This window comes from Chamaea fasciata, unplaced genomic scaffold, assembly GCF_029207755.1.
Source record: "Chamaea fasciata isolate MVZ Bird 193981 ecotype frontalis unplaced genomic scaffold, bChaFas1.0.hap1 SCAF_24, whole genome shotgun sequence".
Classification (NCBI taxonomy): Eukaryota; Metazoa; Chordata; class Aves; order Passeriformes; family Sylviidae; genus Chamaea; species Chamaea fasciata.
Window position 1 is genome coordinate 5,228,561 of NW_027094109.1, and position 18,501 is coordinate 5,247,061.

Below are 18,501 nucleotides of genomic sequence, written 5' to 3' on the forward strand. Positions count from 1 at the left end.
TGGGGCTGGGGCCGGGCAGGGCGGTAGGTCACTTGTGATTGTGGCCGCTGCTACCTGCACATTGGACTCTCTCAGCGAACTGGCGCCGTGGCCGGCATTGCCCAAACACTCTGGAAAAACACATCCCACGCCTCAGCCCCCTTTCTCCGGGTCTGCGAGCGATCCCACCTCCAGCGCCCGTGTGTCTGCCCGGCCCAGCCCGTGCACGCCCGGACAGGCAGGAGCTGGCAGGTCTGCGAGCCCCTCGGGCGCAGCTGGGAAGGGGAACGGCGGGGGCCGTGCTGGGGGCGGCCCGAGCGCTGCCCGCGGCCGTGCGGGGCCGGACACGGCGCTGCGGGGCTGGGCGGCGACGGCGCCCGCCCGGCTGCTGCTGCTGGGGGTGGTAAGCTGCTGCGGGCGGTGGGCAGGCACCGCGCCTTCCTCCTCCTCTTCTCCTCCTCCTCCTCCGCCTGACGTCAGCCCGCGGCCCCGCTCAGTCTCGGGCGGCCGGCGGCGGGCATGGCTGGGGGGCGGCGGCCGGCGGGGCTCGCCCTGGGCTGGGGCTGCTGCCTCCTGCTCTGCTGCGGTGAGTGGCTGCGGGAAGGGCCGGGCGGTGCGGTGCGGGGCCGGGCGGTGCGGTGCGGGGCCGAGCGGTGCGGGGCGAGCGGACGCGCGCACCTGCGGAGCGCTCCGGGGCGCGGCGCGGGGTCCCGCGGAGCCCTGCCGGGGATGTCCTTCTCCCCGGGGAACACCGGGCTGCAGCGGCGGTGCGGGGCTGGGTTTTGCCCCTGCGCAGCTCCCCGAGGTGGCAGCCGGAGGGGTGTCCCCGCAGAGCCGCGGCGGGGCCGGCGGGAGCGCTGCGCCCCTCGGGCGGTGCCTGGCGCGGCGCCGGGAATGCTCGGACCGCGGGGTCGGGGCAGCCCAGGTGGGACCGGCCCTTCCCGGAGTGTGTCCCCGCCCGGACGGCCCCGCGATCCGGGGCGGGCCTGGGTGCCCCGTCCCGCTCTCGGGGCCCCTCTGCACCCCTCAGGGCAGGGCAGGTTGTGGGGTGCCCCACGTGCGCTCAGCGCGCACCGGGGTGAGCTGGTTGTTGTTAGGAAAGCATCCACCCCTTTCCTTCTAAGGAGTTTTTCCCCTGAGCGCTGTGTTTCTCTTGGCTTTTTTTTCGCGCTTTCTTTTTTTATCCACTTTTCCAGTCCGTTTTCACCCTCGGGGGGTGGCTGCGCTTCCTGCCCTGCCTCGCTCCCCGCATCCCTCCCTCCCCTCGCCGGGGGCCCGGGAGCGGTCCCGGTGCGCTGCCTGTTCCCTGCCCCGCTGAGCTGCGGAGGTGGCCCCGGCGCTGGGAACCTGCCCGGGCCGAGGTGTCGGAGCCAAAGTCAGGCTCAGAGCGGAGTCTAGAGCGGGCTGCTCCCACCCCCGTCCCGTGCCGGGATCCCCTTCCCACAGCTCATGTGCCGAGCCAGGAGTCTCTCAATGGTTGGCGGCGTCGGTGTATTTGGAAGCCCAGCCACGTGAAAGGTTTGATGCTTCCCAGAAGCACGAGGGGCCACGGCCAAGACATTCCCAGGCCAGCCAGCGCTGCTGGAACGGGGGGCTGAGCCCACCCCGGAGCCGCCTGAGCCGTCCCGTCCCTTTGTGCACCGCCGTCTGGCTGTTGGAGAGGTGTCCGCATGTTGTCACCCAGCTGCGGGCTGGGGTTGAGAGCTTCGCCGCTCCAGGAGCAGAGGACGGGGTCCTGACAGGGCGGTGGGGTTATTTTGGGGTGCAAGGCGCCGGTCCCCGCTGCAGCAGAGCCCTGGTTCCATCGCCATGCCCGGCAGGGTGTGGGCTGGGTGGATGTGGCTGGGCGGAGGTGTTGGGCGCTGCTGGTGGTGCCGCTTCTTGCAGCGCTGGGCTCTGGCACCCTCTTTCCTCTCTCTGTGAAGGAGACAGCGTGTGAGTGATGCTGTCCCGTGTGAGCTGGGGCACCCCGGCTCGGGGATCTGGGCAGCTCTCCTCGGGAACAGGAGGGCAGCATGTGTGGCTGTGCCGGGAGCAGGCGGGATCTGGCCGCAGCTGGTTTCCCTGAGAGGGAAACACAAACCCAGGGAAACCTCAGACGTCCCACGTGCGGCTCCAGGCCCCCGTGGTGCCCCTCCTCTCGCTGCGGGCCGGGGGCTCAGCGCCGGGGGCCGCCAACGCAGCCGCACTTCTCGCCGTCTCCGCGCACACCTCGGCTCTGCAGGAGGCTGGCGAGGGACTGCGCTGCTCCCCACCCCCTTCCCCGGCTCTAAAAGCAAATCTTTGTTCTTGCGGAGCTCTGGCTGCCGGCCGGCTGTCCGCCAGCCAGATGGAAAAGGCACGGGGGCTCTCCTTCCTTCCCTGCTCGCTCCCTCCAGGCGCCCTCTCCAGAGCTCGAGGTCTCCGCCTGGAGCTGTGCCAGGCACTCGGGGTGGATGGAGCTCCGTGCTGCAGCTGGGCCGTTCCACGCGTGGCTGATGGATCACCCCGGGTTCCATCTCCGAACCTGCAGCTGCTCCGGGCATAAGGGAGGGTGGCCAAGTCCCCGGAGCCTGCTGTGCCAGGCTGGCTGTGCCCAGTGCCTCTTTAGCCTGCCCACGCACATAGCAAAAGGTCCTGGAGCTGGAGAAGCGAGCCTTGTGTCCCCAGGGTTGTGGGGGACCTTGTGTCCCTCTTCCAGCCTGTCCCGGAGGAGGTGGGGAGCAGCGAGCCCTTCTTCTAGGCTGGGTGGGGGCTGCAGCGACCATGTCAGCCTCCTCAAGGGCAGTGGATGGCTGGGAGGGTTGTGTTCCTCATGCCAGCCCCGGATGCCAGCCATTCCCCAGCTCTGAGCTCATGGTTTCGGTTGCTCCGCTGCCTGGTGGAGGGCTCTCATGCCGAGCGGGTCAGGGGGAGGGCCAGCTGCTCTCCCGGGGGCTGGCTCTGCCTGGGGCCCTCGCCCAAGGGCTGAAAATGATGGAGAGGCAGAGTCTGGCCTGGCTGCCTGCAGTCCAGAGTGTCAGGGCTCCGAGGAGGCTGCAGGGACACACCCCAGCCCCAGGCTTGCCCAGTGGTGCAGGTGCCCTCCTACAGCAGGCAGCCAAGTCGTGGCCGTACAGGTGGGTGGCTGCCTCCTGTGCAAAGCTATCTTTTCCTTTGCAATCTCAGCCAGTTTCCTCTCCCCGCTTTGTGCTTATCTCCGGGACTTTCACCTGTTTTTCCAGCACCTTCTTTGCTGTGCCGTGATTTGCTCATCCCTCTCTGCCTCGTGCCAACCGTAACGCTCTGACGGGATAGGCGAGGGCCAAACCCCGCGTGTTGAGTTCTGAGGCGGCTGGCCCCGCGTGTCGGGGCCTTTGCTGTGGCAGAAAGGCCCCTGGCTGCGTTTTGGCTTTGTGCCGCCTCATCCCCTCTCCAAACAAAGAGCGTTTTGTGGGCACGGCGCTGCCCTTTGATGTCGCCTCGGCGGTGGCTGTTACGGAGCGGGCGCTATCAAGGGAGATGTTGACACAGCTGCTTCCTCCAAGCCTCTTGTCCCCAGCTCCCATACCTGGGCTGGCTCTGTTGCTTGGGGACAGGCTGTTGTCCCCTCTGCAGGGCCCTGTGCCAGCCCAGGGCGTGCAGAGCCCGCTTTGCTGTGGCAGGGATGGTGGCAGTGACACTCCCAGCCTGGCTGTGATGCCGCCCTTGTCTCTGCTCCGCCCGGCTAGGGCTGCTCTGCTCCCAATCCCTTGGGAAGCTGCTCCTTTCCCTGTCCTGGATCAATAGCCATTACCTTTCCCATCCTCTCTGGAGCAGGGCCAGCAGCTCCATTACTGCTGCAGCTGGCTGGGCTGGCGGGAAGGTGGGGTGCAGGGATGGGCAGGCTCTGCTCACAGGGGTGCCGTGGGTGGGCAGAGCTGGGCAGGGAGCAGAGCAGCAGTGAGGGGAAGCCTCGGGAACGCTGCAGGGATGGATGCTTTGGGTTCCTGCTGGGACGGCAGGATCAGAGCTTGTGGAGGGCCCTGGGAGTGCTGGCTGTGCCAGGGCCGTGGTGGTTGGGGACATGCTGCCTCCCAAAGGTGTCCTGGGGGCATGACGTGCCATGTCCCCTCTTTGGCCTGAGCCCGTGGGCTCGCTGTGCACGCTGCAGGCAGTGTGGCACTGGGGTCCTGGCTGTCACTCCTGCTGGGCTGGGACACTGTGTAGAGCACAGTGCACGGCTCTGCCCCACGGCTTTTGAGGGATGGAGATGGGCACATTGGGCAGCCCACTATTCCCTGTTCTTCCTGCCCCTAACAGCAAGTTCTGTCCCACAGCTGCAGCCAACGGGCTGGAGATCTCCATGCCAGCCGTGGTGGAAGTGGAGGTCGGGGAGACAGCCAGGATCGAGTGCAACTTCTACATCCCTGAGAATGCTTCCTACACCTACATCGACTGGTTCTATGTGAGTGCTGGCCTGGCAGAGCAGCTCTGCCTGGTGGGCTGGGGTGGGAAACCAGCCCAGAGCTTCCTGCCGGGCTCCCCAGCCCAGCCTGGCCCCTCACCTTGCAGGTGGACCGCAGCAACAGGCAGGTGAGGCTGTACCACGTCACGGCCAGCGGCGTCCTGGAGGACGACACGGAGTACAAGCGGCGGCTGTCACTGGGGGCCGACAAGGCGCTGTCCATCAGCGCAGTGACCGTGCAGGACGCCAGGACCTTCGTGTGCCAGGTGGGAGCTGGCAGCCACGGCGTGGGCGAGAACAGCACCGAGCTCAGCGTCTACAGTGAGTGACACGGGAGGGCAGCAGGGCTGGGCAGATGCTCCGCGGGGCCGGCGGGGATCCCATCCCAACACCTCCCTCCTAATACCTGTGGGGTGGCTTCTCTTTCCAGAGGTCCCCAAGACCCCTGAGATTGAGCCCAACTCAGGAGGCATCTCCGTGCACAGCAATGAAAGCCCAGAGGTGAGGAGAGTGTGCACACAGGGCCCGGGGAAGGTTCCCTGAGAACCCTTATCCGTGCTCACATCTGTCTGTGCCACCACAGATTGCCAAGTGCCTGAGCAAGAACAGCTTCCCCCCTCCCAACATCACGTGGCACAAGAACGGGGAGCAGCTGCACGCGCAGAACAGTGAGCTGGGCGGGGGACGGGCGACCAGCTCGGGGTGGGGAACCCAGGGACCCCGAAGGGAGCCCTCCCGTGTGGCCGTGTCCCCCGCAGACGTGACCATCCAGTCGACGCTGACGCGGGAGTCGAGCGGGCTGTACACAGTGAGCAGCACGCTGTACGCGCCCGTCACGCGCGAGGACCGCCACTCCAGCTACCACTGCACCGTGCACTACTGGCTGAGGGGACAGAGCCGCGCCCTGCAGTCACGGCCGGTCAAGGTCAACATCTTCTGTGAGTCTGGGGCCGGGCTGGGGCCGTGCTGGTGTGCCCTGCACTGGGGCTGGGCACTGACTCTGCCCCGTGCCTGCCCCCAGACCCCGCCGAGCACTTGAAGCTGCAGGTGGTGCCGTCCTCGGCGCTGGTGAAGGAAGGGGACAACGTGACGCTGGTCTGCGAGTCTGATGGCAACCCACAGCCCGTCTTCAGCTTCTTTAAAAAAAACGTGAGGCTGGAGGGAACCGGGGCTCCTCTCCCTTGGCAAACATCTCCTGGTTGCTCCTTGTCCCCTGCCCGGAGGGGGATGCAGTGGCTGGGCGGGAGGGGGCCCGTGTGGGGCTAAGGGCTCTGCTTTGTGCCCGCTGTCTGCAGCTGGATGACTGGCAGGATCTGTCGTCGCTGGCAGAGCCCCAGAGCGGGGTCCTGAACCTGCACGATGTGGACAAGAGCAACAGTGGCACGTACAAGTGCCAGTCCCTGGACCTGGACGACATGTCACAGATAGAGGAGGCCGTGGATCTTGTTGTGAACTGTAAGAGAGAGGGGACTGGGCCCTGTGGACCCCATGGTGGGTGCTTTGCCCCTCCTGCTCACCCTGCCCTGGTCTCCATCCCTCTCCTAGACATTGAAGGGGTCAGTGTGAAGATGGATCCATCCTCAACCCTTCGTGAAGGTCAGAGCGTGACCCTGAGCTGTGATGCCCACAGCCCCGTGGACCTGACGTACCAGTGGAGGGATGAGAAGGTGAGTAGGCATCCCAGTTCTGTCGTGCTCAGGCTCAGCCTGGGCTGTGCAGCAAATCAGGCGGAGTCAGGATCTTGCTCCATCTCTCCTGAGAGGCTGGGGGAGGGATTGCCTCGTTCGTGGACCTGCGTTGTCCACCCCAATATTGTCACCTCCTGGCCAGTACCGCAGGGAGGTCCTGTGCTTGCAAGCTGTGCATGGGAGGTGGGAACCCCTTTGACGTGGGCACAGAGGGCTCATTGCTGGGGCCGTTGCTTCCCAACAGGGCAAGAAGCTGAAGGAAGGGAATCAGCTCGTCCTGAGCAACGTCACCTTCGAAAACTCCAACACCTTCAGCTGCAGGGTGATGGCCCCGAGCGTGCCAGGGCTGGAGCAGAGCAAGAAGGTGTCCCTGGCTGTGGAGGGTAAGGCCTGCGGTGGGTGCAGAATGACCCCTGCCTGCCCAGCACCCATTCCCCTGAGATCTGTGGGTGCAGAATGACCCCTGCCTGCCCTGTTCCTGCTCCCCTGAGAGCTGTGGGTGCTGATGCCCCCTGCCCACAGGGAAGCCCAGGATCGTGGCCATCAGCTCCCCGCTGTACGTGCGCCAGGACGAGGTGATCAACCTGACCTGCAAGGCCATCGCCTTCCCCCGGCCCACCGTCCAGTGGAGCATCAACGGCACGGTGAGGGCTGGGAGGGGCCGGGCTGGGATGGCCCAGGGGCTGCCCAGGTGCTGAATCCTGCCCTGCCTGCCCTGCCCAGGCTCACGAGTACATGGACAACCAGCACGTCGCCAGCAACCTGACGGTGCGGGTGAGCCACGACCTGCTGCAGGCTGGAGCCATGTGCCGGGTGTTCAACAAGCTGGGTGTCAGTGAGAAGCACATCCAGCTGGTGGGTGAGTGTCAGGCGCTGCTTTCTGTCCTGGGAGTCCCCAGAAGTGACAGTCCCCCCACCGTGCCGTGCTGTGGGGTGGCTGAGCTCGGTCTTTCCCTCCCTTCCTGCTCTTCCAGAGGATTCCATCAGGAAAGGTCAGTCTGCTGATGGTGCCTGTCAGGACACGAGTTATGCTCACCTCTAGCCTGGCTGCTGGCTCTGTGCTGCTTCTCTGGCTGCTTCTCTCCCTGCCAAGCCAGGAGGGAGGCGGAGGTTCTGTCCCCAGCAGTGGGAAAGCTGCCTGCTTGTCCTCAGCGAGGCCACCAAGCTTTTCTTGCAGCCCAAACCTGCTGGGCAAGGAAGCAGAGGGATGGCCTGCTGCCTTGCAGGAATTCCTGTTATCTACCCTCCTGTGGCGCATGGGGCATGGCAGCCCAGAGCAGAATTTCTGCGTTCCTACAGAAACTGCCCCAACAGAGCATTTCTGAACTGAAATCGGCATCCTGCAGATTTCCTGCAGGCAGCTGGGGAAGCACTGGAGCTTTTTTGGGAGAAGGAGCCCATTCTTACCACAGAAGGGAAGCTGGAAGGGGTCACAGTGGGATGGGCATTAATTTCTCCCTCTCCCCGTTGTGTTTAGATCAAAAGTCAACAGCAGAGAGCCAAGGGGTGATCATCGTGGCCATCATCGTGGCCATCCTCGTGGTGGCTGTGCTGGGCGCTGTCATTTACTTCCTGCACAAGAAAGGCAAGATCCCGTGTGGCCGTGCCGGGAAGCAGGACATGTAAGCACTGCCCCCTGTCCCCCAGGGGCCCGTGGGGCTGGGGGTGCTTGATATCACTCATGCTTCCCATCCCATCCCACCGCTCCAGCTGCTCCCTGCCCTCGGGGGCACCGCGGCTTTTCCAGCTTCCCACAGGGCACTGCCGTGCAGGGAGGAGACAGCAGAGTGGTAGAGCAGCCGAGGGCCCCCTCCCTGGGCACCCCAAGCTTTCTGGGAGCTGGAGTCTCTTTGTGCCCAGCTCTCAGGCCCGGTCCCACTGCAGCGTGTCCCCGAGATGGAGCCCCAGCGGTCGGCCGGCCACGTGCCCTCCCTGGTACCACCAACGTGTCTCAAAAACTGTCACCTCCCTCCCCTAGCACAAAGCCAGAGGCCCGTAAAGACAAGATTGTAGTTGAAGTTAAGTCAGATAAAGTTTCCGAAGAGGCGGGGCTCCTGCAGGGCGCCAACGGCGAGAGGAGAGCCGCAGCTGACCAGGTAGGACGGAGCGCCGCCCTCCCCGGGCCAGGGCTGCCCCCAGGTAACGCTTTGCCCACCCTGCACGGGCTCCATCATCCATCAGCAGCGCTTGGGGGGCCGTGGGATGGAGGGGAGGGGACAATTCCTCCTGGGGACGAAGCTCTGCCCACTGCCTGCCCTGCTCGGCTCTGCCTCCTTCCCTGGAGCAGCAGCCAGGCTGCCCAGGGGCCTTTGGGAAGGAGAAAGAACTAAAATGGCAAAGATCTGGCAAAGACCCCTGGCCAGAAGTCAGAGCACAGGCTGCAGGAATGGGGCCTCTGAGCCAGAGATCTTTGGGACGAGTCTTTTGGGACGTGTGCTTTCCCCTCACCTGGGCTGCAGCAGCTCTTCACTGCTGGGCCACCACGGTCCATGGCAGCCTCAAGATGCAGCCCCTGAGCCCTCTGTGGTTTTATTTGCCAGGAGAGAGCCCCTGCCTGGCTCTGCACCTCTGCACAGCTCACACTCCCCACCCTGGGGTGCCCCAGCTGCCCCCACCCCGCTGTGTGTGTCACCAGCACAGCTGCAGCAGAGGGTCGGCTTTGTGCTCATCCCTAACCGCGCGTTTTCTTTCTCTCTTTCCCTTTCTGCTGGAACTGAAGAGCGAGAAATACATCGATCTGAGGAACTAGCGAGGAAACCCACTAAGTGCTTTCTCCCTTCGAACCTTTCCTGCTCTTGGATTGCCTTCTCCCACCCCTGCTCCAGCCCCTGGGGAGCACGGCCAGAGACCACCCGTGTGTGTGTGTCACCGTGTGTCACCGTGCTGGGCGGGCAGGGCCCACCTCCCTGACTCACCTGGCCTTTACCTCAGCCCTGGGCTTGCAGGTGTTGCCTTAGCAGCAAAGCTGGACTCGCTTTACTACTCCAGAGAAGCCACAGCAATATTAGGAAGAACTATATCCCATTAATCCCTACTTGGTGGAAGGATTTGAGGCTCTTTCAGGTAATCTGTTCTGTACACGTCGTGGGAAGGTTTGGACGCGTTCTTTTTCCCCTAACCTTGCTCAGAGAGGCTGGTGCAATGTGGGTTTTGGGATGTCTGAGGCTCCTTAGCAGGTTGGAGGAGAGAGGAGTGGAAGGGGGGGTGTGTTAGGGAGGTGTTTGCAGCTCCTGAAGAGGTTCTGAGCGCTTTGTTTTGTCTTTGAACCGTTCTTGGGTCAGTTTGTCCCAGCGGTGCTGTGATCCCACAGGAGGAGGGGACCTGGCAGGGCAGGGAAGGGGTGCCATCCCCAGAAAGGCTTTGGGGTGTCTGTTTGGAGCTGTGCTGACGCGAGGGGCAGGGCTCCCCTCTCCCCTCTGGATTTGGTTTATTGCTGCAACAGCAGCCCGCAGAGCCCCCCCAGATTTAAATCCAGTATCACACAGGGCCAGTCAGTGACGTCTCAGGGTTTTTTTTTGTGCTCAGCCATTGCCAGCCCCAGGTCCAAACTCCTCTCTGTGCTTCTCTGGCTCCACGCTGAGGAGGGGAGATGGGCAAGAACTTGCCACGAGCTTCTGTCCCAGCCCTCCCCTGCCCCATCCCAGAGGGATCAGCCCCTCCTGCCTCTGAAAAATCACATCCTCTGAGCTCTGCTGGCCACAAGCCTTCTGTCCCCTTTGTCCCAGCCCTGACCAGAGGGGAGCCGTCCCCGCCTGCTACACGTGGTGTCCGAGCAAAAGCTTTGGTTTATATATATTTTTGTTGGATTGTGTGTACATTTCCAGGAGTTCCGTTTCGGTTTATTGGTTTTGTTTTTTGTCTTTTTTTTTTTTTTGTCCGATACTTGCAAGGTTTTTTGGTTTTGTTTTTTTTTTATATATATATATATATATGTGAAAATAAAGTACAGATTCAAAGCTGAGTGGTGGAGTTTGTTCCCAAAGACAGACGGGTGGCAAGGCCATTCCATAATCCCAGAGGTTTTAACAGGACCCATTTATGCCCCTGTGGCTGCTAATGATACACTGATTTCTACCAATGCTAATAGATCTATTTATTCTAATAAAGAATCCTAGTTTTGAGGCTGTAGCAGGTGATTGCACCACTGGATGTTAAATAATTATATTGTCACTAGAATTTAGTACTGGGATATATCGATAGTTATAGCTAATAGCAATACTATAGAGTAACCCAAATCAAAGTCTCAAATGACGCCGATGACCTAAAGTAACCCTGAGCAGGGCCTCAAATGACCTCAAACGACTCCAATGACCTGAAATAACCCCAAACAGCGATTCAAATGACCTCAAGTAACCCCATGTCTTCACCCCCATCACCCTCGCTGCACCCCGCGGTGGTTTTTTGGAGAGGTTTTTTGCAGTGCCAGTGATCCCCCATGGCCCCAGTCACCCTCACGGAGCTGTGTGTGGGTTCCCCCTTGACCTGAGTGTCCCCAAGGGCTGTCCCCTGGCCCCCAACTGTCCTGGGGGCTCAGCTGGGCCAGTGTGTCTCTGTTAGTTCCATTTCTGGGCCTCACCTGGCTCTGCAATGTTGGAGTGCGGCAGAACCTGGATTTATTATAGAAATAACTCCAAAGTCAGCCTGCGAAGGATCCAGGAGATTGGAATCCTAAAATCTTCCTTTTCCCAGCACTCGCAGAAGCACCACGACACACACACACACCATCTGCTACAACAAAGGAAATTTTATTTAAAAATAAAACTTTGTTTTGTTTTCTTTCTTACTGACACAGGTGAATGAAATCCCAAACAAAGAAGCTCTTAGTGGGCAGCATACAAGGATGGAAACAATTAATAAATAACATTAGTATAACCTCTAAACATTAACAATGCATCTGCAAACAAAATGAGGACTTTTAAACCAAGTGAACCTTAAAGCTCAGCTACTCTCTGTAAGAATATTTACCTTCTGTTTTTTTTCCTTATTCTTTACAGATCTGAAAGGATTAAATACTGCTATTATAATTTTATATTAATGACACTATTATACTTTGTTTTTTTTTTTCTTTAAAATATCTCGTGAAAAATCTCAACATTTTTTAACACTGATATTTTACAAATTGGTATTTGTCGTCCGTGAGGAAGAACAACAGTAACAGCAGTTCTCCCTCCACTGGGAATTTCAAACAAACAAACAACAACAAAAAAAAAGATTTCTAGGAGGAACTTTAAAAATAAATGTCCTTATTCCCCACTAATCTTTAAAGTGGCACCTTTGAGAAGGTGCCCTGGGAGTTGCATTTTTTCTTGCTCAACTGAGAAACTAAAAAAAAAACAAACAAAAAAAAAACCCCCCAACAAAATCCCAACAAAGCAACCAATCGAACCACATTTACAGTAACGAGCCTGCCTCGGGATTAGCTACAGCAATGTCACCAGGCTGGGGCAGGAGGCCACATGCTGGGCCCCCAGCCTGCCTGGGCCCCCGGGGGAGGGCTGGGGCAAGGACATGCACAAAAAAAGGGAAAGATTTGGGATTCCTGCTGGGCTCCGGTGGTGCTGGGCACAGGAAATCACCTGGATCCTGCTCAGGAGGGTCACACCTCCCGCTTCCCACAGCTCCTGCTCCTCTGGGGAGTGTTTCCTGCTCCTTCTGGGGAGTGTTTCCCACTCCTTTAGGAGAGTGTTTCCCATTTCTTTAGGGGACAGCTGGAGGACAACCCCAGCATTTTTTCACCCATCACCCCACGATCCTGACCCGGCTCCGAGCTGGGCGCAGCACCAGTCCAGCCACGGAAGCTGAAATGCTACAGAACACAGCGGCAGAGTCCAAGTGAGCACTGCCCATCTCTCTCCTGCTCCTCCTCTTCACCCCTTGCCAAAGCAGTTTTGGTGCTGCTTGTCCAGCTCTGCTCCTTTTCCCAGAGGGGATCCTCAGATCCAGCCTGGCCATGCAGCATCCCCTTAAGAAAGGCACTAGGCATTTGGGTTGGTTTTCCTGTTTAAAGTAGCATCGGAACGTTAATTTTCTTAAGAACAAAGAAGAGGGGGGTGAAGGGAAAGAAGAGCAGTCAATCTTGGGCTTAGAAAGAACAAGGAAAATCCACTGGGCAGTGCCTGGACTGAGCTGGCAGAGCACAGCCACAAGACATGGCCAGGACTCTGCTGCCCTCAGTGGCACCAGCAAAATTCTTAACGTGTCTAAGGAAGAAAAGGCAAGACTTAAAGTTTCTTAAATCAGTTTGAGACATAAACAAGTGCACAGAAAGGACACATGCAGAGAAATCAGTGATACATGCCACAAAGAATGCTCTCTCTAATCACTAATACCCGGAACAACACCCACAGGAACATCTCTTGGCACATAGACCCCAAAGACAGGCCTGGAACAGCTCTGCCAAGCAGGATTTCATGGAAATTACAGCCAGCCTGCCCTCAGGGGCTTGCAGGGGACAGGGATCACTGCTCTGGTCACACACACGGGGCAGGACAAGAGTTAAGGCTGGACTCAGGCCTGGCTCGGCCGTGGCAGGAGTCAGGCTGGACACACTGAGCTCACACAGCAGGGCAGACACCAAGGGCTCCACACCAACACAGAGCCAGGTGGGAGTGTGAAAAACAGGGAAATAAACCCCTCACTAAAGGGTTTGCACCTGGATCTCCAGGACAAGGGACTGTTTGGCTGCTCAGGCTCCCCACAGCTGTCCCCTGCTCCTGCCTCAGCAGCACCAGTGCTGGCCTTGCTCCTCCCGAGGCTCAGGAGGGGCACAGGAGGAAGAGCAGCTCTTCTTCCCCTTCTTCTGCCCCCACCTTCCCCAGGGCTGTGCTGAGCCCTGTGCCCTGCAGAGCACCCTGCCCTGACCCCCAAGAGCACAGGGTGGGGTCTCTGAGCGTGGCAGAGATCTCCTCACGCTGTCTGAGAGTGTCTCCTCCACTATGGAAAGGAGGGGAGTAAAGAGAGAACTCGTGGGAGGCACCACAACAATTCAGAAAGCTGCAGGCCTAGAGAGAAACCTCTGCTTTAATTAAAAACTCACTTTCTGCCCTGCTAACACTCGTGAAGGCCTCTCAGCCGACTGCAGCCACCTGGCCCAGCCTGTGGATTCCTCACCAGGCCAAACTGCACCTCGCTGCCAGAATCTCTCCAGCAATACTCCGGGCTGCAGCCCTTAGCCTGGTGACCTCTGCTGACCTCAGGGAGATGCAGATAATGCTGGACATGCTCCAAAGGCCAAGAGCCTCGCAGGCTGTGATCTGTCTGTGCCTCCTGGATCTAAATCCTCTCCAAAGGAACCCTCCACTCCTCCAGTATGAACAGAGTTAAGTAGCTGAGCAGGCAAGTCAGGTTTTTCCAAAGCAACAGCTGAGTTCTGACCTTTAAAACTATGTGATCACTTCACAAATACAGATTTTTTTTTTTTCCCCAGATCGGTTTTAACACCAGACCTGGCGATACCTTAGAGAAATGAAATGGAAGGGAGAGCCCCCACGTTGTTTGGACAGCCATGCAGAGAACTGCTGCGCTTCTGTGACTGCAAAGCAGGTGAGATTCCAACAAACACATCAGCTGCATCTACCAACTCCACAAAACACCCTGGCACGACGATGGCTCCTGCAAAAGCTCTCTGGAGGAATGTGCGTGAAGGCCACTAGTCTGCAACAGCCACCATGCAATGAAGAGAAATAAAACATCCTATTTACCGGGTGCAACATTCCTTAGGGAAGAGCAATGGGAGCGTCCAGGGACGGCTGCTCCAGCCCAGCAGGGCCACAAATCAAATCTGAGCACTGAAGCACAAAATGCTCAAGGCTAAGAGAGGAGAAGCTGCAGCCCCGGTTCTTTGCTCCTGCTCAAATTCTTTGCCCCCTCTCCAACCCCTGAAAACCTCACCAAGCTCCCCAAACTGCTGGAATCTGGTGCTGCCAGTGCAAGAGCACACGCACACATGAGAGAAATCCAACTGCCAGCACTGCCAGGATCAAAATCCCTGACAGGAGCTCATCCTGCTGTCTCCAGGCAGCAAGGGAGGACTGGAATCAGAAGCAGTAACTGCTATTATTACAGGTGAGAGGGACACATCACGGCCAACAGGAAGCAATCAAAGGATTCTTCCAAGGTCTCCCAGCAGAAAGTGACCTCCCAGCTTCTCTAAAAAGCCTGAGCCAGACACACAGCAGCGAACAGATCCAAACCTAGTACCATGAACCACAGGACACACCACACCGACCTCGAGACTTTTGTTTCTCTGAGCATCCACTTAAAATTCACAGCACAAAACAACTCCCCCCAGCCTCCAGGGCATGGGCTCGGGGATCCCTTGTCACGACACCTTTCTCTACCAACACCCTGGCAATAAATCTGTTCTCTCAGACAAGAGGTAGGGGTAAAGGACTCCAAGACACACACTGTATAAAACACCGCTCCGTTTCATCCCACTGCTTTGAAATCTGGAACCACGAAAACCTGATAACTGAATTCTCTTTAAAGAGGCAGGACTGACCTCAGCACGAAGTCTCTAAAGGAACCCCCTTCCCCTTTGGTGCACAGCTGGGCAGCAGCTGCCCAGGCAGTTGGTCCACAGCAGCTCAGGTGTGGAGATGCCCGTGTGCTATGTGGCCACGTGCGCCGGGGAGGAGATGGACACGAACTCCCGCAGAATGTTCTTGGCCATCTCAATATTGTTATGTGCAATGACCAGAGCTTTCTGAATGTCCTGATATGAGTAGCCCTGGCTCATGAGGCTCTCGATCTCGCTGGAGAGGTGCAGGGAGGAGCTGGCCCCGCTGCTGGCTCCTCCTGCTTGGCAGCTCCCGGCTTTCCGCTCGGAGTTTATCCGCCGGGGCAGCGGCTTTGGCGGCCGCTCGGGGACTTGGGAGCTGTCCTGAAAACCTGCAAGGAGGAGAAACAAGTGCATCACTTCAAGGAAAAAGATGTGGAAATTTCTCTTGGAACGAAGCTGAGATGACATCGGGGGGATAAATGGCACTTCAAAAAGCTGTCGCTGAGCTCTGCCGCTTTCTCCAAGCCTTTTATCCTCCTTCCTCGCCTGCGTGCAAAAACAGCTGTGGAGGTTCTTCTTAATTAGCAGGGCTCATCAGGCTCATTTATTAAGATAAAACCATATAAAAAATGACACAGGATCTATGTGTGTAAGCAGAGCTCAGGTATCAGCCTGGGAACCAGAAAAAATGACCCAGTGAATATTCAATTCACCAGACATCCCATTTCCTCCCAGAATCAGACAGAACCCCCAGTTTAACTGCCCAGGGGCTGCTCCCTCCTCTCTGTGTGCACAGACTCAGTCCCAACTCAGCCAACACAATTGCTTCAGCAACTGAATTATGCTCTCTGAAGGGTCAGCAACTGAATTATGTTCTCCTCTTCCTCCGCTGAAGCTCTCCCTGCCTAATGGCAGATCAATAAAGCTCAGCCTGTTCTGCTTTTCCCTGAGTCATTCTGATGTGACACTGCCCTGCAGCCACATCGTGCACTGCTGGGAAGAGGAAACAACAGCCAGTAAACCAAACAAGTCACCAAACTCTCCAAGGAACAAACACATTGTTTAATGTGCTCATGCAGCATCTGACCGTTCCTGAGTTTTAACCTCCTGCATCATCTCAAAAAGCATTTCTTGCCAATCACAGGAAACTTCTCTGCACGGGTATGTGACATCACCTTAAAGAAAGATTTATTTGTCTCCTGGAAAAAGTCCTCAGGGCACTCTACAGAGTTTTCTGGCAGCAGAACTGGAGTACAACAGACAAATCATGTCCACACAATTCCTTTTTAAGAGTGAGCACTGCAGCCTGCCGAGAGAAGCAGCATTGTGGGGCCTTTCTGAAAAACTCGCACCAAAAGCCCTAAGACAGAGGAGGCTCTTCAGGAATCAGATTCCCTGAAGCTTCCTCACGGACCACAGCTCAGCCCAGCTCCCTCATCTTCAGCATTCAACTTTCTCACACATAAAAAGCTTTTTGTACGTGTGAGAAGAAGGTCTGCCCACTCCTCTGCCCCCAAGTGCCTTCTGGAATAGCTGTTTCAGCGTGAGCTGGATCAAGTTTCAGAGACCATGGGTCAGTCTGAAAGGACAACTACTAAGACAGTTATTTTGGTAAATCATTAATTAAAACTGCAGGCTCCAGCTCCTGAGAGCATAAATCTGCCAAGATGAATCCCACAGCAGTCAGGCTTGCCTGCACCAGTGCCTTGCTTCCCACAGCAGTAACAATCAGCATTTTCCACATTTTCCATTTTCCTACCCCTAAAGCAGGACAACAGCAGTGTTATTTCAGGGCTGTAGAAACAAAGTGTCAATGATTAAGCTCAGTACTTCATCTGGGAGAGGGGGTGGGACTCGCTCTGTTCCTTTTTCATCCCTTTCAGCCAAGTTCTACAGACACAGGGACAGATTTAAAAAGTGAAACAGGGAGGTGGGGCAAAAAAAAAAAAAAAAAAAAAAAAAAAAAGAACTTTTCTGCACTAGGAAAGTCTTCTCTGTGCCAAAGGAGGTCAGGGAAGTGGAATGGTGAAGCAGGAAAAGAGAAGACTCACTGGGGGAAGGGGTTCTGGGTACAGGAGGTTCTGCCTCCAGAAGGAACACGAAACTCATTCCTCCTCCTTGGCAAATCCCCAGCACATTCAGCCTGAAAACCCCCCACAGGAAGAGTTCCAGAGCTCTCTGAAGAGCTGCTGAGCAGGGAATAAGTCAATCATTATTCAGAAAGGCTCTTGGAGACACGAGGCTTTCGTTTTTTCCCTCAGAGAATGTGCCTTGCAGCCAGAAGGACACGATGTCCTCTATTCCCCAGGGACAAAAAGCTGACCTTGCTGAGGCACCGGTGCCTGCTCAGAGGAGCTGAGAGCATCGAGCAGAGCACTTGTGCCATCTGCAGGCACTGGCAGAGCCACCAACCCTGCCAGGCCTGCCCTGCACCTTCCACCTGCAACAGGGACACAACCCCTGAATGCTTTGGGTTGGAAGGGAACTCAAAGCTCATCTCCCTCCACCCCCTGCCATGGGCAGCGCCACTTTCCACTAGCTCAGGGTGCTCCGACCCCAAATCCAGCCTGGCCGTGGGCACTTCCAGGGATGGGAAATCCCGTCTCACACCCGGGTACATCCTGGTACAAAAATATTCTATGCCCCGTAGGAAACAGTGGTTTAGGGAATATATTTTAAGCTGAAAAAAGCTTTTCCTAACTGTGATTTCAGTGTGATTTGCAAGTTCAGGGATTAAATGACCAAGGCAGCACATTCCAAGCTATAAATCAAACACCAGCAAAAACAAATCAAACAAAGTAAGAACCGATGCAAATCTGCTTCGTAACCCTGATTTTACACCTCACAGCCAAAACGTTCAGTGAGTGACACCAGTTTCAAGGCTGCAGAGGCAGGGAGCAGCAGCAAGGAGAGGCACAGGAGCTGTCTGACCTGTGACAGGGTCGTTTTCCAAGGACATTCGGCTGAAGGCAGGAGTGGCATTGGAGATATCAGACAGTGTGCGACGAGCGTTGGCCACGGGGACCGGCGGCTTGGGGACATCGTAACCATCTTCTTCGTTCTCCGGCTCCTCAGGCCCATTGCTGGCAGGGGCTGCTGCCAGCTTCCCTTCATCTGGAAGAGGAGGCATGTTCTGAGCTCTGGGACTCAGCTGTCTCTCTGCTCCCCCATTTTTCCAAGCACTGACAGGACACAGAACTAAAGTTTTGCTGCTAAAACCTCACCCTGAATGGCAGCTCTTTCCAGAAGGGAAAATGAGGTTAAAAATGCAGCGTGCATGCACAGATTCCTTTTTCCACATACATCCCAGCTATTTTAACAACAAAAACAAATGTGATTCCTTTATATGAGCCTAAAATGCTGTTCCACTGGGAGCAATTCATTGTACCCCAGTTCCTCAGCTGCTTTTTAGCACACCCACTCACCAGAAGTGTTGACAGCCTCGAAAGCAGAGGATGCTGCTTGGGAGTGAATGTTGTACATTGCTTCATACATGGAGCCCTCAGGCTGCTGGTCACAGTCCAAAACTCTGAGGGAGAGAACACATTCCCCTTCACACAGGTGACCACCCTGCCTCCGTGACAGAGTTTGTGCACAGCTTCTTGTTTCAAGGTGAAATCACCACTGCTCTGTGAAGTATTTGTTCTAGAAAATGCTCTGTGAATGTTTATTGCAGTTCAGCACCTCAGCTGAAAAGAGTTAAAATGGTACCACCGAAACGGATACCACCAAAAATGACATTTTAACAGGAGTTTTGAATTTCAAAATTTGCTTCTGCTCTCCAAAGGTCCTTGGCAGAAAGAGTGGGAAGGAAGGGGATATCTGAGTCCTTTAATACTGTACAAGGACTCTGCACAAGAGCAGTGGTCACATTTCCTTTATTGCTATTTTAGTCAAAATATCTGGTGAATATCACTGGGGGAATTCAG

At 57.0% G+C, this 18,501-nt stretch overlaps 2 protein-coding genes across 5 annotated transcripts in view; one reads left to right on the plus strand and one right to left on the minus strand.

The window, feature by feature from the left end:
- The first annotated feature begins 460 nt into the window (after positions 1 to 460).
- Positions 461 to 10,033, plus strand: MCAM (melanoma cell adhesion molecule). Of its 4 annotated transcripts, XM_066203565.1 has the most exons (16): positions 461 to 565; positions 4,257 to 4,384; positions 4,492 to 4,705; positions 4,815 to 4,885; positions 4,968 to 5,052; positions 5,143 to 5,322; positions 5,406 to 5,533; positions 5,680 to 5,839; positions 5,930 to 6,051; positions 6,317 to 6,455; positions 6,595 to 6,716; positions 6,796 to 6,931; positions 7,047 to 7,064; positions 7,550 to 7,694; positions 8,051 to 8,168; positions 8,792 to 10,033. In XM_066203565.1, the coding sequence occupies exons 1-16, from the start codon at positions 499 to 501 to the stop codon at positions 8,819 to 8,821; spliced, it is 1,863 nt and encodes a 620-aa protein (XP_066059662.1). In that variant the 5' UTR covers positions 461 to 498; the 3' UTR covers positions 8,822 to 10,033. The 4 variants fall into 4 exon arrangements, with proteins under 4 accessions (XP_066059662.1, XP_066059664.1, XP_066059663.1 ...); XM_066203567.1 differs by lacking the exon at positions 8,051 to 8,168; XM_066203566.1 differs by lacking the exon at positions 7,047 to 7,064.
- A 763-nt stretch (positions 10,034 to 10,796) lies between these two features.
- CBL (Cbl proto-oncogene) overlaps positions 10,797 to 18,501 on the minus strand; it is a 34,130-nt gene continuing 26,425 nt past the window's right edge. Inside the window, exons 14-16 of the mRNA XM_066203564.1 lie at positions 17,998 to 18,101; positions 17,504 to 17,686; positions 10,797 to 14,961 (exon numbers count right to left, since the gene is read on the minus strand). Coding sequence (XP_066059661.1) covers positions 14,681 to 14,961; positions 17,504 to 17,686; positions 17,998 to 18,101 — 568 coding nt within the window. The 3' untranslated portion in view covers positions 10,797 to 14,680. The remainder of the gene's footprint in view (positions 14,962 to 17,503; positions 17,687 to 17,997; positions 18,102 to 18,501) is intronic.

What these genes read in the sequence shown, in the direction of transcription:
- MCAM (XM_066203565.1), top strand. Translation starts at nt 499, where the DNA reads ATGGCTGGGGGGCGGCGGCCGGCGGGGCTCGCCCTGGGCTGGGGCTGC. An exon ending in ACAGCAATGAAAGCCCAGAG is followed by an intron (nt 4,886 to 4,967) that starts GTGAGGAGAGTG and finishes GTGCCACCACAG; the next exon opens with ATTGCCAAGTGCCTGAGCAA. An exon ending in GGTGTCCCTGGCTGTGGAGG is followed by an intron (nt 6,456 to 6,594) that starts GTAAGGCCTGCG and finishes CCCTGCCCACAG; the next exon opens with GGAAGCCCAGGATCGTGGCC.